Raw genomic sequence first — 21107 nt, 5'->3', positions numbered from 1 at the left:
ATTCTCCTGCCTCAGCTTCCCAAGTAGCTGGGATTATAGGTGCCTGCCACCATGCCTGGCTAATTTTTGTATTTTTAGTAGAGACAGGGTTTTACCATGTTGACCAGGCTGGTCTCGAACTCCTGATCTCAAATGATCTGCCTGCCTCAACCTCCCAAAGTACTGAGATTACAGGCCTGAGCCACCACACCTGGCCAAAATAAGTTATTTAAATAAATAATTATTTAAACTTTTATTTTGCTGTTTGTTTTTTGTTTTGTTTTTTTTTTTTTTGAGACGGAGTTTCACTCTTGTTACCCAGGCTGGCGTGCAATGGCGCGATCTCGGCTCACCGCAACCTCCGCCTCCTGGGTTCAGGCAATTCTCCTGCCTCAGCCTCCTGAGTAGCTGGGATTACAGGCACATGCCACCATGCCCAGCTAATTTTTTGTATTTATAGTAGAGACGGGGTTTCACCACGTTGACCAGGATGGTCTCGATCTCTCGACCTCGTGATCCACCTGCCTCGGCCTCCCAAAGTGCTGGGATTACAAGCTTGAGCCACCGCGCCCGGCCTTGCTGTTTGTTTTTTTGAGACAGAATCTTGCTTTGTTGCCAGGCTGGAGTGCAGTGGCATGATCTCAGCTCACTGCAATCTCCGCCTCCTGGGTTCAAGCAATTCTTGTGCCTCAGCCTCTGAAGTAGCTGGGATTACAGGCATGTGCCACCACACCCAGCTAATTTTTGTATTTTTAGTAGAGACAAGGTTTCACCATGTTGGCCAGGATGGTATCAATCTCCTGACCTCGTGATCCTCCCATCTCAGCCTCCCAAAGTGCTAGGATTATGGGCATGAGCCACTGCACCAGGTCTAAAGTATTTTAAGATTTAAATAAATATTAAAGGAAAACTGCAAATAATAAATAAGCAGTTTAGTTGATGAATGTTGTGTTTAGTAAAGATGAAAGTTAGACAAGATTAATTTTGAAGTGAAATGATTGAGTTAAAGGACTTCTAGACGAGGGCTTTTCCCAGGACTTGCTAATGAATTGCATGAGTAGTATAGGGAAAGAGGATTCCAGGCTGGCTTTTTACCCTGAACAATTGTTTGTGAATGGTGGTACCATTTAATGGAAAAAGGAAAACTGAAGAAGGAGAAGGTTTTGGTAAGAAATTACAGAAAGTTAAATTCAAGATGTCTATTATATATTCAAGTGAGAAATTCACTCAGATGTCCTTTGCTGGAGATATAAATATAGATGTCATCAACAAATAGTGGTATTTAAAGCCCTGAGACCAGATGATTAACATTTAAAGAGTGAGAGTTAAATAGAGAAGATTCTCATGATCTATACATGTACTCTGAATTTAGTTTGTAATGCATTCCAACATTTAGAGATTGAAAAGGGAAAAAGAACCATCAAGAGAGATTGAGGCTGAACATGGTGGCTCATGCCTGTAATCCTTGTGCTTTGGAGGCTGAGGTGGGGGAGGATCACTTGAGGCTGGAAGTTCAAGACCAACCTGGCCAACATGGCGAAACCCCATCTCTACTAAACATACAAAAATTACCCAGACATGGTGGCACGTTCCTGTAATTCCAGCTACTTGGGTGGCTGAGGCACAAGAATCACTTAAACCTTGGAGGTGGAAGTTACAATGAGCTGAGATCGTATCACTGCACTCCAGCCTAGGCAACAGAGCAAATCTCTGTCTCAAAAAAAAAGAGAGAGAGAGAGAAAGAAATTGAGAAGGAGCAGCCAGTAATGTAAGAAAACCAGGAGTTCAGTGAAGGAATTATTTCAAGAAAGGAGTGATAGTTGTTTCAAATGCTACAGAGGACTGGGAATTGCCTGCTGGATTTGATAAAATGGTCTTTGGTGATCTTTGTGAAAGCTTTTTAGTATGGATAAAGGAGTAGAGATTGGAGTGGTTAAAGAGAGAATGGTCCTTCAGCCATTAAAAAAGATAGCCAGGCATGGTAGCTCTGACCTGATTCTAGTAGGGCTTGATAAAATTATGGATAAAATAAGAGTGGCCAGGAATGGATGATTATTATAGTTGGGTAATGAATACATGGGAGTTCATTGTATAGTTTTTGACTTTTTGAGTGCTTGTGTCAATAAATTTGAAATTTTAGATTAAATGGGCAAAATCCTGGAATTAAGGATCTATGTAGAAGAGTGATTATTTTTGGGACAGTGGGTAAAGAGGCAGGTGATTTTAGGGCAGCAATTGGAGGTTTCCCTTGGGTCAAAGAATCATTAGAATAGGGGTATTTGAATAAGTAAGTGATCCAGCAAGATAGGAGGTGGTGGTTGCAAAGTAAGGTACTTGGAATTAAGATTTTGGAGGTAGAAAAGTTTATATTCACAAGGTCTAGAATATGACAGTTGGAGAGGCTTTTTCAGATAGGGTAGAGAAAGTTACTCTTGGAAGAGAGAAAATCAAGTTATTGTTGGATTAATTGTATTGATGTTGATGTCACCAAGAATAGTAACAGGAGAAGTGGAGAGAAAAACAGTGAACTGGGTGCTCACGCCTGTAATCCCAGCACTTTGGGAAGCTGAGGCGGGTGAATCACAAGGTCAGTGGTTCAAGACCAGCCTGGCCAACATGGTGAAACCCCATCTCTACTGAGAATACAAAACAAAAAAATTAGCTGTACGTGGTGGCACATGCCTGTAATCCCAGCTACTTGAGTGGCTGAGGCAGGAGAATTGCTTGAACCCAGGAGGTGGGGGTTGCAGTGAGCTAAGATCACGCCACTGCCCTCCAGCCCAGGTGACAGTTTGAGACTCCATCTCAAAAAAAATGAAAAGGAGAAATGCACCTTCCAAGGAGGAATAGCAGGTGGCATAATTCAGTAGCACATGCTACAAGAAGCTGAAATGTTTCAGAAAAGGAAAGAAGATGAAATCCTGTATGTCATAAGAGTAAGGAAGAGATCTATTTTACCTCTCTGGTTCTGGAATGTATGAGAATACATTCTAGGGTGTGGTGGCTCATGCTTGTAATCCCAGCACTTTAAGAGGCTGAAGCAGGAGGACCACTTGAGGCTAGGAGTTCAAGACCAGCCTGGAGAACATGGCAAAACGCTGTCTTCACAAAAATAAATGTAAAAATTAGCCAGGTATGGTGGTGCGTGCCTGTAATCCTAGCTACTTGGAAGGCTGAGGTGGGAGGATCACCTGAGCCCAGGAAGGTAGAGGCTGCTAGGGGCCATTATTGCGCCATTGCACTCCAACCTGGGCAACAGAGTGATACCGTCTCAAAAAAAAAAAAAGAAGAAGAAATCTGCAGGGGAAGAAGGATTCTCAAGAAAGCCAGGCTTCATTCAGTTAGAGCAAAAAGGTAAAAGAAATTTTCAGAAGAGAAGTGCTGCACAGCTTTCTATGAGAGTGCTCTTGATTGTTTTATCCTTTTATCTTTCTTTTGATTTCTCACTTGTTGCTGGCCTGATTTGTACAGTACAGGCTATCAGTGTTCATTCTTTGGATGAGTTTTGCAGAAAGATGGGAACTCCTGTGCCAGGTGTGATTTCTAACTTTTGCCCTTTCAGTGTCTCTTTTTTTTTTTAACAGTGTCTCTTTATCATGGTTTCATTACCTTCAATAGCCCATATAATAACCACTGTCAGTTTCCAGATGAGCTGTAAATTATGCCACTCCTGTGTTATTTTCTTGAATTGCTTCTTTCTCCCCTACCTCCAGTTTTATTGACTGTAATTGACAAGTCAGAATTGTATATACATCTAAGATATACAACTTACATTTTGATAATATGTATAAATTGTTGCATTACTTCTTGTTAGGGCAAACATAAGTAAATTTTTTTTTTGAGACAGAGTTTCGCTCTTGTTACCCAGGCTGGAGTGCAATGGCGCGATCTCGGCTCACCGCAACCTCCGCCTCCTGGGTTCAGGCAATTCTCCTGCCTCAGCCTCCTGAGTAGCTGGGATTACAGGCACGCGCCACCATGCCCAGCTAATTTTTTGTATTTTTAGTAGAGACGGGGTTTCACCATGTTGACCAGGATGGTCTCGATCTCTTGACCTCGTGATCCACCCGCCTCGGCCTCCCAAAGTGCTGGGATTACAGGCTTGAGCCACCGCGCCCGGCCGTAAATTTTTTTAAAAGTTGGAAAACTCGCTGGGCGTGGTGGCTCAAGCCTGTAATGCCAGCACTTTGAGAGGCCGAGGCGGGTGGATCACGAGGTCAAGAGATCGAGACCATCCTGGTCAACATGGTGAAACCCCGTCTCTACTAAAAATACAAAACATTAGCTGGGCATGGTGGCGCGTGCCTGTAATCCCAGCTACTCAGGAGGCTGAGGCAGGAGGATTGCCTGAACCCAGGAGGCAGAGGTTGCGATGAGCCAAGATCGCGCCATTGCACTCCAGCCTGGGTAACAAGAGCGAAACTCCGTCTCAAAAAAAAAAAAGTTGGAAAACTCACAGGGGCATCTTGGCATAATCATTGGCAGTTAAAAGAAGTTACTCCAAGGCCGGGCGCGGTGGCTCAAGCCTGTAATCCCAGCACTTTGGGAGGCCGAGGCGGGTGGATCACGAGGTCAAGAGATCGAGACCATCCTGGTCAACATGGTGAAACCCCGTCTCTACTAAAAATACTAAAAATTAGCTGGGCATGGTGGCGTGTGCCTGTAATCCCAGCTACTCAGGAGGCTGAGGCAGGAGAATTGCTTGAACCCAGGAGGCGGAGGTTGCGGTGAGCCGAGATCGCGCCATTGCACTCCAGCCTGGGTAACAAGAGCGAAACTCCGTCTCAAAAAAAAAAAAAAAAAAAAAAGAAGTTACTCCAGAAGTGGTATGTAGCTTATAACTCTGAGTAATTAAGGCGGTACTTAGCATGAACTATATCGGTGATTCTGATTAAAGAAGACTTCTAAATATACAGCTTTCTGCAATGTGTCAGTGTTCTTGTCATGGAAAGGTCTAATTATTTTAGTTTAATGTGAATTAAATCCTCTGATAGAATTAGGGATGAAGGATAATTGGTATTTGATTTCATGATTAGCTTATCTTGTTAAATTTTCGTGGGCCACATGGACTCCCTCAGAGACATCTGGCAGTCATATGTCTACCCTTCTGTAAGCCCAGATACAGCATGGGAAGCCAGAGTGTATTTGGTGCAGGGCTGCAGCTAATGGATTAGGGCAAGTAACACTGAGCTGTCAACATGAACATACTGCAGTGGCAAATGCCCCTTCCTGGGATTACTTCAAGAGAAGATGAAAAGGAGCTAGCCCTTGAACTGGAAATGCTTCTTAAACTCTTTATCTTCTCTTCTGTTTCAGTGATGACAGTATGGGCTATCAGTATCCATTTACTCTACGAGTCGTGCAGAAAGATGGGAACTCCTGTGCTTGGTGCCCATGGTATAGGTAAAGTGACCTGCAAAAGAATTATTTTGGTAGAATTTCAGCTTTAGATATTATACCATTTTCATAAGATTTCCAGTTTTGAGAAGTAAATAATGTGAATAACGAGAAACTTAAACTTAAGAATTGTGGCTGGGCGAGGTGGCTCACGCCTATGATCCCAGCACTTTGGGAGGCCGAGGTGGGTGGATCACCTGAGGTCAGGAGTTTGAGACCAGCCTGACTAACATGGTGAAACCCTATCGCTATTAAAAACATAAAAATTAGCTAGGCGTGGTGATACATGCCTGTAATCTCAGCTATTTGGGAGGCTAAGGCAGGAGAATTGCTTGAACCCAGGAGGCAAATGTTGCAATGAGCTGAGGTCACACCACTGCACTACAGCCTGGATAACAAGAAGGAAACTCTATCTTAAAAAAAAAAAGGCCGGGCGCGGTGGCTCACGCCTATAATCCCAGCACTTTGGGAGGCCGAGGCGGGTGGATCACGAGGTCATGAGATCGATACCATCCTGGTCAACATGGTGAAACCCCGTCTCTACTAAAAATACAAAAACTAGCTGGGCATGGTGGCGCACGCCTGTAATCCCAGCTACTCGGAAGGCTGAGGCAGGAGAATTGCCTGAGCCCAGGAGGCGGAGGTTGCGGTGAGCCGAGACTGCGCCATTGCACTCCAGCCTGGGCAACAAGAGTGAAACTCCGTCTCAAAAAAAAAAAAAAAAGTTCATTTTTACTTCCCTTTGAGATTAATAGCTCAGTTTTGCTTTTGAGACTTAGCTGGTTTTGTAAACTCTACAGTCCATACTAAATGCATAGCTTGTGATAAACATTTATTATTCTATAACTTCTGCTTTCCTCTCTCTTTTTTTGAGATGGAGACTTGCTCTGTTGCCCAGGCTCGGGTGCAGTGGCACCATCTCGGCTCACTGCAACCTCTGCCTCCCAGGTTCAAGCAATTCTCCTGCCTCAGCCTCCTGAGTAACAGGGACTATGGGCACGTGCCACTGACCCCACTAATTTTTGTATTTTTAGAAGAAATGGGGTTTTGCTGTTTTGGCCAGGCTGGTCTCGAACCCCTGACCTCAGGTGATCCACCTGCCTCAGTCTCCCAAAGTGCTGGGATTATAGGCATGAGCCACCGTGTCAAGCCTCTCCTTAAATATAAATAAGTTTGCCAGTTCTGAGCACAATAGAATATAATCTTTACTGGACCTTGCTGGAAGTCTGTTCTTGGTTTTTAAAGAGTTACCAAGATTGATTGGTCATTGCTGTTATAGCAGGGAAATTGCTGAAGTCCACCGTTAGAGAACTGTAATAGATTTAGCAAACTGAGTCTAAAATAGGCAGTAGAACCATGACTTTATTATATCCTCCTCCCCTACCTCATCTCCTACCCCACCTCTGCAACTCTATAAACTTTTGTTTTTTGGAGACAAATTCTCACTCTGTCATCCAGGCTGGAGTGCAGTGGTGTGATCTCAACTCACTGCAACCTCCGCCTCCCAGGTTCAAGTGATACTCCTGCCTCAGCCTCCCAAGTAGCTGGGATTGCAGGTTCCTGCCACCATGCCCGGCTAATTTTTGTATTTTCAGTAGAGACAGGTTTCACCATGTTGGTCAGGCTGGTCTTGAACTCCTGACCTCTGGTGATCCACCTACCTCGGCCCCTCAAAGTGCTGGGTTTATAGGCATGAGCCATCATGCCCAGTCTCTATAAACTTTTTAATGCCTTTATTTAATGTGCCATTTTGCAAATAAGGAGCTAGGTTTTATACCAGATAAATTGTCCTACCTCAGAGCATTAAATAACTGAATTTGGAATGGCTTGAGTGCTGTAGTATTTCAAATAGCCAATTCCCATGTGATTTATTTGCCACAAAGCTCACATCTTCCTGTATATTAACAGACTTGATAACAGCCTGGTTATCAAGTACTTTGTAAAACGAAAGAATTGGAATGCCGGGCACGGTGGCTCAAGCCTGTAATCCCAGCACTTTGGGAGGCTGAGGCGGGTGGATCACGAGGTCAAGAGATCAAGACCATCCTGGTCAACATGGTGAAACCCCGTCTCTACTAAAAATACAAAACATTAGCTGGGCATGGTGGCACATGCCTGTAATCCCAGCTACTCAGGAGGCTGAGGCAGGAGAATTGCTTGAACCCAGGAGGCGGAGGTTGCGGTGAGCAGAGATGGCGCCATTGCTCTCCAGCCTGGGTAACAAGAGCAACACTCCGTCTCAAAAAAAAAAAAAAAAAAAAAAAATTAAATTCCTTTATAATTATTTCTTCCTCTGTGGATCTTTTCTACCTTTTTAGATTTTGCAGAGGCTGTAAAATTGATTGTGGGGAAGACAGAGCTTTCATTGGAAATGCCTATATTGCTGTGGATTGGGACCCCACAGCCCTTCACCTTCGCTATCAAACGTCCCAGGAAAGGGTAAGTATTTAGCGCCACCATAAAATGGTGGTTTTTATATTGGAAATTTCCTCCAGTTTAACTGTTATGCTATTTCTGTTTTAGACAATTTTAAAACAACCAGAAAAACATTCATTGGCATACTCTGTCACCTAACATTGACCATTTGCTTGGGCTTTTTCATTTTCCAGCTTCTAGAGTTCATTGTATTGGGGCATTGTCTTTGCCATTTTGTGTTGCTGAAACACAGTACCTGAGGCTGGTAACTTACAAAGAAAAGAGGTTTATTATGTTTACTGTTCGGCAGCCTGGAAAGTTCAAGGACCTGGCCCTGGCTTCTGGCAAAGGCTTCTGTGCTACATCATAACATGGCAGAGAAGATCAAAGGGGAACAGACACAGGCAAGAGGGAGGACCAAACAGGAGGAAGATCCTTGCTTTCTAAGAGCACACTCTTTTGGGAACTAAGTTCTCAGAAGGAGAACTCAACTGCTGCAAGAATGGCACCAAGCCATTTATGAGCATTTCACCCCCATGACCCAAACCCCTCCCACTAGGCCTTGCCTTTTAACAACGCCACATTGAGGATCACATTTCAACATCAGTTTTGGTGGGGACAAATAACCCATATCCAAACTATTGCAGGCATTAAATTTTAAAAATATTTATAAGTGAACCTTGAAACAAAACTGTATCTGGCCATGACATATCCATAAGCATCTCTCTGTTAAATATTATTGAAGTTGCAGCATTTGGTAACCACAATTACTTAGCTCAGATGCGTCCCAGGGATATAGCTGCTACCTTTAATAGGCATAGTGATAAGAAAAGTTAGAGAATGGCCGGGCACGGCACCTCAAGCCTGTAATCCCAGCACTTTGGGAGGCCAAGGCGGGTGGATCACAAGGTCAAGAGATCGAGACCATCCTGGTCAACATGGTGAAACCCCGTCTCTGCTAAAAATACAAAAAATTAGCTGGGCGTGGTGGCGCGTGCCTGCAATTCCAGCTACTCAGGAGGCTGAGGCAGGAGAATTGCCTGAACCCAGGAGGCGGAGGTTGCGGTAAGCCGAGATCGTGCCATTGCACTCCAGCCTGGTTAACAAGAAAGAAACTCCGTCTCAAAAAAAAAGAAAAGAAAAGAAAAGAAAAGTAAGAAAAGTTAGAGAATGGATTATGGGTTGAAATGTTTCAATTTTAGCCGGGCGCGGTAGCTCAAGCTTGTAATCCCAGCACTTTGGGAGGCCGAGGCGGGTGGATCACGAGGTCAAGAGATCGAGACCATCCTGGTCAACATGGTGAAACCCCGTCTCTACTAAAAATACAAAAAATTAGCTGGGCATGGTGGCACATGCCTGTAATCCAAGCTACTCAGGAGGCTGAGGCAGGAGAATTGCCTGAACCCAGGAGGCGGAGGTTGCGGTGAGCCGAGATCGCGCCATTGCACTCCAGCCTGGGTAACAAGAGCGAAACTCCGTCTCAAAAAAAAAGAAAAAAAAAAAGAAATGTTTCAATTTTGGATACCTAAGAGCACATCTCAATGGCCGCACTTCATACTTCACATCCTTCTATTGTCACTCTGGCCAGAGCAATTTTTAAATTTTTTTTTTTTTTTTTTTTTTTTTTTTTTTTTTTGTGACGGAGTTTCGCTCTTGTTACCCAGGCTGGAGTGCAACGGCGCTTTCTCGGCTCACCGCAACCTCCGCCTCCCGGGTTCAGGCAATTCTCCTGTCTCAGCCTCCTCAGTAGCTGGGATTACAGGCACGTGCCACCATGCCCAGCTAATTTTTTGTATTTTTAGTAGAGACGGGGTTTCACCTTGTTGACCAGGATGGTCTCGATCTCTTGATCTTGTGATCCACCCGCCTCGGCCTCCCAAAGTGCTAGGATTACAGGCTTGAGCCACCGCGCCCGGCAATTTTTAAATTTTTGAAATTATTGTGGGGCTGTCTGTGGACCCTGCTGGGTGCAGGGGTAGCAGCAGGCAAAAAAAAAAAAGAAAAAAAAAAATGTTGCTTCAGACAGAATTTTAACTCCATACCTAAAAATGTTTGCCTCAGGCAGTTTTTAATTAACCAAATATCATTTGAAGGCTAAAGACATTAAACATCTGATAGAGAGTTAAAGCAATGGAGTGAAAGGAGTTTATTAAGTCACATGAGGAATTGTAGTGGTTTTTGCATTTTTATGGCTCTTGATTCTTGATAGTTGGAAATTTCCTGCACAATTTCTTTCTCTTTCTTTCTTTCTTTCTTTCTCTTTTCTTTTCTTTCTCTTCTCTTCTCTTCTCTTTTCTTTCTTTTCTTTTCTTTTCTTTCTTTTCTTTCTGAGACAGAGTCTTGCTCTGTCACCCGGGCTGGAGTGCAGTGGCACACCGTATAGTGGTTGCTATTTTATTAAGATCTTGGCTCACTGCAACCTCCACCTCCCAGGTTCAAGCGATTCTCCTGCATCCTGAGTAGCTGGGACTACAGACATGTGCCACGATGCCTGGCTAATTTTTTGTATTTTTAGTAGAGACAGGGTTTTACCATGTTAGCCAGGATGGTCTCGACCTCCTGACCTCGTGATCTGTTCACCTTGGCCTCTTAAAGTGCTGGGATTACAGGCATGAGCCACCACACCCAGCCCACTGTTTCTTAAAGCATTCTCTTTGGATAAGTTAATGATGGTAATTGGCTTTTCTGTCTTGTTATGCTATTGAGGACTGGGGAAACTACCAATTTTAGACCTAGTTTCCTATTTAGATTCCAAAATATGCCCCCATACACCAAGGCTCCTGGGAGCCTATCTAGCCAGGTATGAGTATAATTTGTGGATACTTATCAAATGAAAGATCACTGGGCTAAAGCTAACGAAACTGAAGAGAGCTGGGCGCGGTGGCTCAAGCCTGTAATCCCAGCACTTTGGGAGGCTGAGGCGGGTGGATCACGAGGTCGAGAGATCGAGACCAACCTGGTCAACATGGTGAAACCCCCGTCTCTACTAAAAATACAAAAAATTAGCTGGGCATGGTGGCACGTGCCTCTAATCCCAGCTACTGAGGAGGCTGAGGCAGGAGAATTGCCTGAACCCAGGAGGCGGAGGTTGCGGTGAGCCGAGATTGCGCCATTGCACTCCAGCCTGGGCAACAAGAGCGAAACTCCGTCTCAGAAAAAAAAAAAAGAAAGAAACTGAAGAGAAACTGATGTTCTAGATCATGGTCACTAGCAAGGTAATTCAATAAACTCAGTCATACTTCCTTTGAGGAAGGAAAATGTTCACAGTTGATAGATTCATAAATCTTTGTCAGCACAAAATCTGATAGGACATTATTCTGACAAGCCATTACTGGCAATGATGATAAATTATTTGGCTCTATAAATCTCTCCGCCTTTTTAACAAGTTCAATGTGCAATCTGAAAAGCTCTGGAGGACATCCTGCTTATAGAAAACAGGGCCTGCGTGACCTGTTAAATCTTATCCTACGTCCACTTTCAGTGATGCACTTAGGATACCATGGAAACAAAGGGCTATTGAGGTATATTGCCTTGCTAGGGAATGGGGCCGTATGACTAATTTGGGCTCTGCTACATGTAGGGTTTCTGCATGTGCTTAGACACGTAGACTAAGGAGATGCCTTGGTTCAAAATTGAGATTATTGCCTATATCCTTTTTATTTTTTTATTCCAGTAATTTCCCATTTATGAATATATCTTACGGAAGTAGAATACAATTGCTCCATAATTTGCAGGCATATATCATCATAGCATTTTTTAGGATAGTAAACAGTTATAAACAACTTATATTTGTCTCACATTAGAAGAATGATTAAATAAAGCATGGTGTATTCATTGGATAAAATATAATGCAGTTGTTGAAAATGATTACCAGGAGTTTTTGCTAACATTTCTGGGAAGATGCTTATGATATTATATGAAAAATTTTAAAAAAAACAAGACATAAACTTGCATATCCTGGAACTAATACCTTCAATATTGAAAAAAATACTATTTAGGAAAAAGGACAGAAGAAAATCTGCCAATATTTTGACAGTGGTTGCGTTTGTATTAAGAATATAAAAGGGGCCGGGCGCGGTAGCTCAAGCCTGTAATCCCAGCACTTTGGGAGGCCGAGGCGAGTGGATCACGAGGTCAAGAGATCGAGACCATCCTGGTCAACATGGTGAAACCCCGTCTCTACTAAAAATACAAAAAATTAGCTGGGCATGGTGGCACATGCCTGTAATCCCAGCTACTTGGGAGGCTGAGACAGGAGAATTGCTTGAACCCAGGAGGCGGAGGTTGCGGTGAGCCGAGATTGTGCCATTGCGCCAAAAGCAGAGAATTCTCTGCCTTTTTTTTTTTTTTTTTTTTTTTTTTTTTGAGACGGAGTTTCGCTCTTTTTACCTGGGCTGGAGTGCAGTGGCGCGATCTCGGCTCCCCGCAACTTCCACCTCCCGGGTTCAGGCAATTCTTCTGCCTCAGCCTCCTCAGTAGCTGGGATTACAGGCACGTGCCACCATGCCCAGCTAATGTTTTGTATTTTTAGTAGAGACGGGGTTTCACCATGTTGATCAGGACGGTCTCGATCTCTTGACCTCGTGATCCACCCGCCTCGGCATCCCAAAGTGCTGGGATTACAGGCTTGAGCCACCACGCCCGGCCGATTCTCTGCCTTTTTACATTTTTCTCTGCTTTCCAAAATTTCCTCATTAATATTGTACTGGTAATCAGAAAAAAAATAAAGGGCAATCACTCTTATCCTTTACATTTCTCCCCTGTTTGGACCTCAGACTTCTCAGTAAAAAATTAAACTAGATGCAGGCCAGATGCGGTGGCTCACGCCTGTAATCCCAGCACTTTGGGAGGCCAAGGAGGGTGGATCACGAGGTCAAGAGATCGAGACCATCTTGGCCAACATGATGAAACCCCATCTCTACTAAAAATGCAAAAAATTAGCCGGACGTGGTGACACATACCTGTAATCCCAGCTACTTGGGAGGCTGAGACAGGAGAATTGCTTGAACCCAGGAGGCGGAGGTTGCGGTGAGCCAAGATTGCGCCATTGCACTACAGCCTGGGCAACAAGAGCGAAACTCTGTCTCAAAAAAAACAAAAAGAAAATTAAACTAGATGCGCTGGGCGCAGTGGCTCATGCCTGTAATCCCAGCACTTTGGGAAGCCGAGGCGGGTGGATCACGAGGTCAAGAGACCGAGACCATCCTGGTCGACATGGTGAAACCCCGTCTCTACTAAAAATACAAAACATTAGCTGGGCATGGTGGCGCGTGCCTGTAATCCCAGCTACTGAGGAGGCTGAGGCAGGAGAATTGCCTGAACCCAGGAAGCAGAGGTTGCGGTCAACCGAGATAGTGCCATTGCACTCCAGCCTGGGTAACAAGAGTGAAACTCTGTCTCAAAAATAAAAACGGAAAAGAAAATTAAACTAGATGCCAGCCTGGGCAATTTGATCACACCCTGTCTTTACAAAAAATGCACAAATTAGCCAGGTGTGTTGGTATACCTGTAGTCCCATCTACTTGGGAGGCTGAGGTTGGAGGATTGCTTGAGCCCAAGATGTTGAGGTTGCAGTGAGCTGTGATCTCCCCACTGCACTCCAGCCTGGGCAACAGTGCAAGACCCTGTCTCAAAAAAAAAAAAAAAAAATTAAACTAGATAAATTCTTAGGCCTCTCTATTTTTTTAATAGTCTTATAAATATATGAAAGATATTTCATTTCCTGTGTTTTGTGTTGAAGATGAGCTTTAAAGCAACTTTCAAAAAAGAAGAGGGAGCCTGTAAGTCATTTATAGACTATTTAAACAATAGTAGAGGATCTGAGCCTAGATCCCAAGAGGTAAAGGGAATCTTCATCACTTTGGGAAATTTTATTGATAAATATAAATTATTGTCAAGTCTAGTCCACAAATATGTTTTGTATCAGCCTTTTTTCCTTCCTGTCTTCATCTAGCACTGTAACCTGTGTTCCACAGAAAATATGGCCAATAAAAATGAACATTCTTTACTAGCTTACTATAATTTGTAGTTGGCCATAAAGTATTCCTGGTAGAGATAATAGAGATAATATTTAACTGGCTATGAGAAAAGAAACACTGCTGTATTTGATACACCCCTTTTTCTGCTCATTACAGCAACCATGATACAGCATGTTTGCTTTTGAAGCATGTCAGTTTTTTCCTTGAGTGACCAGTTCGAAAGATGATGACAGTTAATATCTTGTTACTACAGAATTTGTACTAAAAAAAGAAGTCTATAACCCAAGTCTAAGCCAGATTTCCTTTTCTAAAAATAGAATTTCCCTCTAAGTTCCCCTTTTTAAATGAGTTCTTTAGACTGGATAGTTATGCAGTGCTAAAACCTTTAATTGCACCATCAAACCCAACCTTGCTACTTTGGTTTATAGCAGCACTTGACAGCCTCCTGACTCAACCATCCTGTCCTATAGGGGAAAAGTCTCAGCTGAAACCCGTTCCAAACTGAATGTCCTGCGCTGTGCCAATTTGTATTCTAGGCAGCCTAATGTTCCCATCATGAGTTTCAGGAAGGGAAATTCATGAAGGAATTTGCCTCAGGAGAACCCATACACCTCTGGAAGAGAGGAGCAATAAATAGGGTGTATGATGGACATATGTGACCCTTGCCACAGAGAGGCAGTCAGTGTGGGGCCTTGTGGTCCGGGCTCAGCTTTGGGACACAAGTATCTATTGTGTGAACTCTCATGGTAGCACTCATAACCCTGATGCCTCACCCACCTTCCCATATATTATAGAGACAAACAGAAGGATCCCAGCTGTTTGGTTCTTGATTGTTTGTCAGGTAGCAGCCAGGAATGGGAGAGGGGAAAATTCTTTCTTTTCTTTGTACTCTACATCCTTCCTTCTCTCCTTCCTCTTCATTCCACACCACCCCAACATACATCCCTGAACCCCACCCCTTCTTTGCTCTCTCTCCTTTCTTGTGCTTAACTCCTTCTTGCTCCACAGCCTAACATGCTGATTAACAGGACCCCAAAGGTTTGGGTGGGTATTAGGGGCCTTCTCAGCAAAAGCAGCACACTCTTTTGAGCTTGCTCTTCCTTTTGTTGCCATCTCAGATAAAAAGGCCCCAAGAGGGAGGGGACAGATAATTATAGAGTATTCTGATAACTCTGTGTTACATGGTATCAGATGCAAATGAGTTGTACCCTGTAGGGTTTCATGATCTGCTGTGTTGTCATCTCATGGTGAGCTTTTCTGTGCCCTTATTTCATCCAGATCTGGCTTCTGCGTTTCATATTATTTCTCCTAGCTTCTGTAAAGTCTGCAGCATGCTAATAATGCTCTGGCTTTCTGATTAAAAATAAATGGCTTAGGCCAGGCGCGGTGTCTCAAGTCTGTAATCCCAGCACTTTGGGAGGCTGAGGCGGGTGGATCACGAGGTCAAGAGATCGAGACCATCCTGGTCAACATGGTGAAACCCTGTCTCTACTAAAAATACAAAAAATTAGCTGGGCATGGTGGTGCGTGCCTGTAATCCCAGCTACTGAGGAGGCTGGGGCAGGAGAATTGCCTGAACCCAGGAGGCGGAGGTTGCGGTGAGCCGAGATTGCGCCATTGCACTCCAGCCTGGGTAACAAAAGTGAAACTCCGTCTCAAAAAAAAAAAAAAAAAAGTAAAAATAAATAAATAAATGGCTTACTGTCAGCACCCCTGGCTTGGGGGCCAGCTCACATGTAATCCCTTATAGGATTCCAAAATTGTTAAATAAATACAAATCTTTGTTTTTGTCATTTTGAAGCATTCAAAAATTTTTCAAGAAAAGTTATGGTCATATAAATAGAAATTTTATCCAGAATGTTACTGATGTGAGACTTGTGAATAAATGTGTAGGTACTATATTTGCTCAGACTCTAGGTTGGGTTGTGTTTTCTCTTCCTTTTTTTTTGAGGCAGAGTCTCACTCTGTCATCTGGGCTAGAGTGCAGTGGCATAATCACAGCTCACTGCAACCTCTACCTCCCAGGCTCAAGCAATCCTCCTGAGTAGCTGGAACTACAGACATGTGCCACAACACCCTGCTAATTTTTTAATTTTTCTTTTACAGAAATAGGATCTATGTTGGCTAGGCTGGTTTCGAACTCCTGGACTCAAGCAGTCCTCCCACTTTGGCCTCCTAAAGTGCTGGGATTACAGGCATGAGCCACCATACCCAGCCAGTTGTATTTTCTTTTTCCTTATATAGAGTGAGATGAGGGTGAGTGACCAAGGGGATGATGCATAGCTAACTGGATCACCACTTCAAATGCCTTCCCACACCCCCCTTTACTCCTGTTCCCCCTACCTGCAGGTTGTAGATGAGCATGAGAGTGTGGAGCAGAGTCGGAGAGCACAAGCCGAGCCCATCAACCTGGACAGCTGTCTCCGTGCTTTCACCAGTGAGGAAGAGCTAGGGGAAAATGAAATGTACTACTGTTCCAAGTGTAAGACCCACTGCTTGGCAACCAAGAAGCTGGATCTCTGGAGGCTTCCACCCATCCTGGTATGTTACAGTCCTGCCTCTGAAAGAGCAGGAATCTAGCATATAAGAAAAAAGACATAAACAGGAGGTTTTGTTTTTTGTTTTTTGAGACAGAGTCTTGCTCTGTCCCTAGATTGGAGTGCGGTGGCGTGATCTTAGCTCACTGCAACCTCCGACTTCCTGGTTCAAGCAATTCTCCTGCCTCAGCCTCCCAAGTTAGCTGAGATTACAGGCATGCGCTACCATGCCTGGCTAATTTTTGTATTTTTAGTAGAGATGGGGTTTCACCGTGTTGGCCAGGCTGGTCTCGAACTCCTGAACTCATGATCTGCTCTCCTCGGCATCCCAAAGTGCTGGGATTTACAGGCGTGAGCTACCGCGTCTAGCTAATTTTGTTATTTTTGAGAATAAGACCCTTCCTGCTGCAGTGTTTAAAACACTTTCTGTACAAGGTTTTTATGTTGAGTATAGAGATGAATCTTTCTACAAATGTTTGGTAATTTCTTTTCCTAAAGAGCTTGTAACCTAGAAGGAGAGAGCAATCATGTAGCCCAATAACTGCAATTCAGTGCAATGTGAGAATTGCCACAAGGGGGTCCAACGTGGTGAATGTGAACTTCAGGAGAGGGTGAACTTCTGGGTCTGTGGAGAGAGGAAGCTAAGGCTAGCCCTTTGTGGACTCTAGAACAGCAGCTGGGCCCAGAGCCAGCACCCACTGCGTATAGTCACGTGGCTGTGGCACCCTTCTGAGTTGAGTGTGTGTGCACAAGCATACCAGTGCCCTGGGGCCTGTGAAGAGGCTTTTATGAAAACCATATTTTTGAAGTATTTAAAGAATAATGAAGGGTTTCTGTTACATATTCCCAAATATTCACATGTATTAGACCTGTTTTTTCCATGTATGTTTTGTATCTTCAGAACCCTTTGATGCAGATGTTTTCTAACTTTACTTCTCCAGATAATTCATCTTAAGCGATTTCAATTTGTAAATGGTCGATGGATAAAATCACAGAAAATTGTCAAATTTCCTCGGGAAAGTTTTGACCCAAGTGCTTTTTTGGTACCAAGAGATCCAGCACTCTGCCAGCGTAAACCACTCACACCCCAGGGGGACGAGCTCTCCGAGACCAGGGTTCTGGCAAGAGAGGTGAAGAAAGTGGATGCGCAGAGTTCGGCTGGGGAAGAGGATGTGCTCCTGAGCAAAAGCCCATCCTCATTCAGCGCCAACATTATCAGCAGCCCAAAAGGTGAGACCTGAGGCCTATGCAGGTACCTTCTTGGGACCCTTGTAGGCTACATATGTTTCTCTGTCTTCTGTTCTGGAACATCAGGTTAGTTGGATGGAGGGAACCTATCTGAAATCAGACCCACCTATATTTGAGCTATGTAACTTTTAGCAAGAAATTCAGCCTCCTTGAATCTATTTCTCATCTGTAAAATGGAGATAATACCAGGTTTACACAGAGTTGAGAGTTTGACACATGGAGAGTAAAGCACTTCGCACAGTGCCTGATACCCAGTAAACAGGAATGGTAGCTGCTGTCTTGTCCCCTTATAGCAAAAGTTCTGAGGTTCCCCGTCTTTCAGGGGGTCCAGAGGATCAAAACTCTTTTATTTTATTTTATCTTATTTTATTTTTGAGACAAGGTCTTACTCTGTCACCCAGGCTGGAGTGCAGTGGTGCAACAGAGATCATAGCTCAATGTAGCCTCGATCTCCTGGGCTCAATTGATGTTTCCACCTCAACCTCCTGAGTAGCTGGGACTACAGGCACATACCACTGTACCTGGCTAATTTTTGTATTTTTTGTAGAGGTGGGGCTTCACCATGTTTCCCAGACTGAACTTGAACTCCTGAGTTCAAGTGATCCTCCTGCTGCAGCCTCCTAAAGTGCTAGGATTACAGGCGTGAGCCACTGCTCCTGGCCCAAAACTGTTTTCATAAAAATGCTAAGAAAATATGTGCCTTTTCACTTTATTATCTCACAAATGTACAGTGATGTGAGAGACAACATGACATGGGATGATAGTCACTTTGACAGTGAAGTCTATACTAATGTATTGTGCTTTTTCATTCCTCAGTTTTAATTTCTTTTTTTTTTTTTTTTTTTTTTTTTGAGACGGAGTTTCGCTCTTGTTACCCAGGCTGGAGTGCAATGGCGTGATCTCGGCTCACCGCAACCTCCGCCTCCTGGGCTCAGGCAATTCTCCTGCCTCAGCCTCCTAAGTAGCTGGGATTACAGGCACGTGCCACCACGCCCAGCTAGTTTTTTGTATTTTTAGTAGAGATGGGGTTTCACCATGTTGACCAGGATGGTCTCGATCTCTTGACCTCGTGATCCACCCGCCTCAGCCTCCCAAAGTGCTGGGATTACAGGCTTGAGCCACCGCGCCCGGCCAGTTTTAATTTCTAATATGGGAAATACTGATATATAAAATTTACATAAAAGTTCTGAGGGTCCTCAATCATTTTTAAAGGTATAAAAGGGGGTGGGGCAAGAGGCTATAACCAAAAAGTTTAAAGCCTTACAGGATTTTTGTAAGACATAGAGATAACAATGGACAGCAAGAAATTCCCAGTACCAGTCTAACAATAGTAAGTACTCAATAAATGGTGGTCATAGTTTTTGTCTAATTTTACAAAGGAGAAGAATATGTATTTGGAAAACTCCGTAGTCTAATAGTTACACTTTTTTTCTACTGAATCTGACATAAATCATCTTTGGCTATTTTCTGAGTCCCTATAATGTACTTTACATTTTCAGGATATTGTTGCTTATAGGGACTTGGCATTGAAGAAGACAAAAATGTAACTTACTGGCTACATAATAGGAACTAAAGAGTAACCAGTCACAACTTCCCTATCTTTACCTTTGTGTATAGAGTTGTGAAGCTAACCTTAGAGTTAGCATTTGGGGCTGGTTTACCTTGTGGCATTTGGATTTGTCCATCTTTTCTTCTCTCCTGTTCACAGGTTCTCCTTCTTCAACAAGAAAAAGTGGAACCAGCTGTCCCTCCAGCAAAAACAGCAGCCCTAATAGCAGCCCACGGACTTTGGGGAGGAGCAAAGGGAGGCTCCGGCTGCCCCAGATTGGCAGCAAAAATAAACTGTCAAGTAGTAAGGAGAACTTGGATGCCAGCAAAGAGAATGGGGCTGGGCAGATCTGTGAGCTGGCTGATGCCTTGAGCCGAGGGCATATGCTGGGGGGCAGCCAACCAGAGCTGGTCACTCCTCAGGACCACGAGGTAGCTTTGGCCAATGGATTCCTTTATGAGCATGAAGCATGTGGCAATGGCTACAGCAATGGTCAGCTTGGAAACCACAGTGAAGAAGACGGCACTGATGACCAAAGAGAAGACACTCGTATTAAGCCTATTTATAATCTATATGCAATTTCGGTAAGTGATTTATTATATGGTTTTCAGAGAGTGGACTGTGCTTTGTTCACCTGTCTTCGTGTATTCATCAGCAAGTATTTTTTTAGGTCCTGCTTATTTCTAGGCATTAGTGATAGAGAAAGTTGTAGAAATCTTGGCCTGCCCAGATGTAATGGCTTATACCTGTAATCCCAGCATTTTGGAAGGTTGAGGCAGGAGGATCGCTTGAGCTCAGAAGTTTAAGGCCAGTCTGGGCCCCATCTATACAAATAATTTAAAAAGGGAGCAAGGTGGCCAGGCGCGGTGGCTCATGCCTATAATCCCAGCACTTTGGGAGGCCAAGGTGGGTGGATCACCTGAGGTCGGGAGTTCAAGACCAGCCTGGCCAACATGGTGAAACCCCATGTGTACTAAAAATACAAAAATTAACTGGGCGTGGTGACACGCGCCTGTAGTCCCAGCTACTTGGGAGGCTGAGGCAAGAGAATCACTTGAACCCGGGAGTGGAGGTTGCAGTGAACCAAGATCATGCCACTGCACTCCAGCCTGGGTGACAAGAGTAAAACTGTCTCAAAAAAAAAAAAAATGGAGTGAGATATGGTGGCATGTGTCTGTGGTCCCAGCTACTTGGAAGGCTAAGGCAGAATGATCACCTGAGCCCTGGAGTTCAAGTCTTTAGATGGTTGTGATCATTCCACTGTACTTCAGCCTAGGTGATAGAACAAGTCCCTGTCTCGAAATAATAATAATAATTACAATTATAAAATGATTGTTTATCCACACAAGACTTGGAGCTTATGACTTTTGAGTTTTGCTTTTTGTTTACTTTGGTTTTACAAAAAAAAAAAAAAAAAAAAAAAAAAAATATATATATATATATATATATATATATATATATATATATTTTTTTTTTTTTTTTTTTTTTTTTTTTTTTTTGGGACAGAGTTTCACTCTTGTTACCCAGGCTGGAGTGCAATGGCGCAATCTCCGCTCACCGCAACCTCCGCCTCCTGGGTTCAGGCAATTCTCCTGCCTCAGCCTCCTGAGTAGCTGGGACTGCAGGCATGCACCACCATGCCCAGCTAATGTTTTGTATTTTTTTTTAGTAGAGACGGGGTTTCACCATGTTGACCAGGATGGTCTCGATCTCTTGACCTCATGATCCACCTGCCTCGGCCTCCCAAAGTGCTGGGATTACAGGCTTAAGCCACCGCGCCCGGCTCAAAAAATATTTTTTACCTACTGATCATTTACATGATCAATGTTCTTCTGCTCAGATCCTAGTGCTATGCCCTGGCCATAGTACAGTTAACTACTAACATACTTTTTATCTCTTATCTCTTGCAGTGCCATTCAGGAATTCTGGGTGGGGGCCATTATGTCACTTATGCCAAAAACCCAAACTGCAAGTGGTACTGTTACAATGACAGCAGCTGTAAGG

At 43.8% G+C, this 21107-nt stretch overlaps 1 protein-coding gene across 5 annotated transcripts in view; it reads left to right on the top strand.

The window, feature by feature from the left end:
- USP32 (ubiquitin specific peptidase 32) overlaps positions 1-21107 on the top strand; it is a 248004-nt gene that overhangs the window by 196504 nt on the left and 30393 nt on the right. For all 5 annotated transcript variants that reach the window (XR_012514504.1, XR_012514506.1, XR_012514505.1 and 2 more), the window contains exons 28-33: positions 5296-5382; positions 7695-7815; positions 16119-16310; positions 17248-17536; positions 19263-19687; positions 21014-21106. Coding sequence is in view for 2 of the 5 variants with exons in the window: in XM_039475926.2 (XP_039331860.1) it covers positions 5296-5382; positions 7695-7815; positions 16119-16310; positions 17248-17536; positions 19263-19687; positions 21014-21106 (1207 nt within the window). In the remaining 3 variants the exon portion in view is untranslated. The remainder of the gene's footprint in view (positions 1-5295; positions 5383-7694; positions 7816-16118; positions 16311-17247; positions 17537-19262; positions 19688-21013; position 21107) is intronic.

This window comes from Saimiri boliviensis, chromosome 17 (genome assembly GCF_048565385.1).
Source record: "Saimiri boliviensis isolate mSaiBol1 chromosome 17, mSaiBol1.pri, whole genome shotgun sequence".
Taxonomy (NCBI): Eukaryota; Metazoa; Chordata; class Mammalia; order Primates; family Cebidae; genus Saimiri; species Saimiri boliviensis.
The sequence above is the reverse complement of the archived record's forward strand: the minus strand, read 5'-3'. Positions and strand labels throughout refer to the sequence as shown.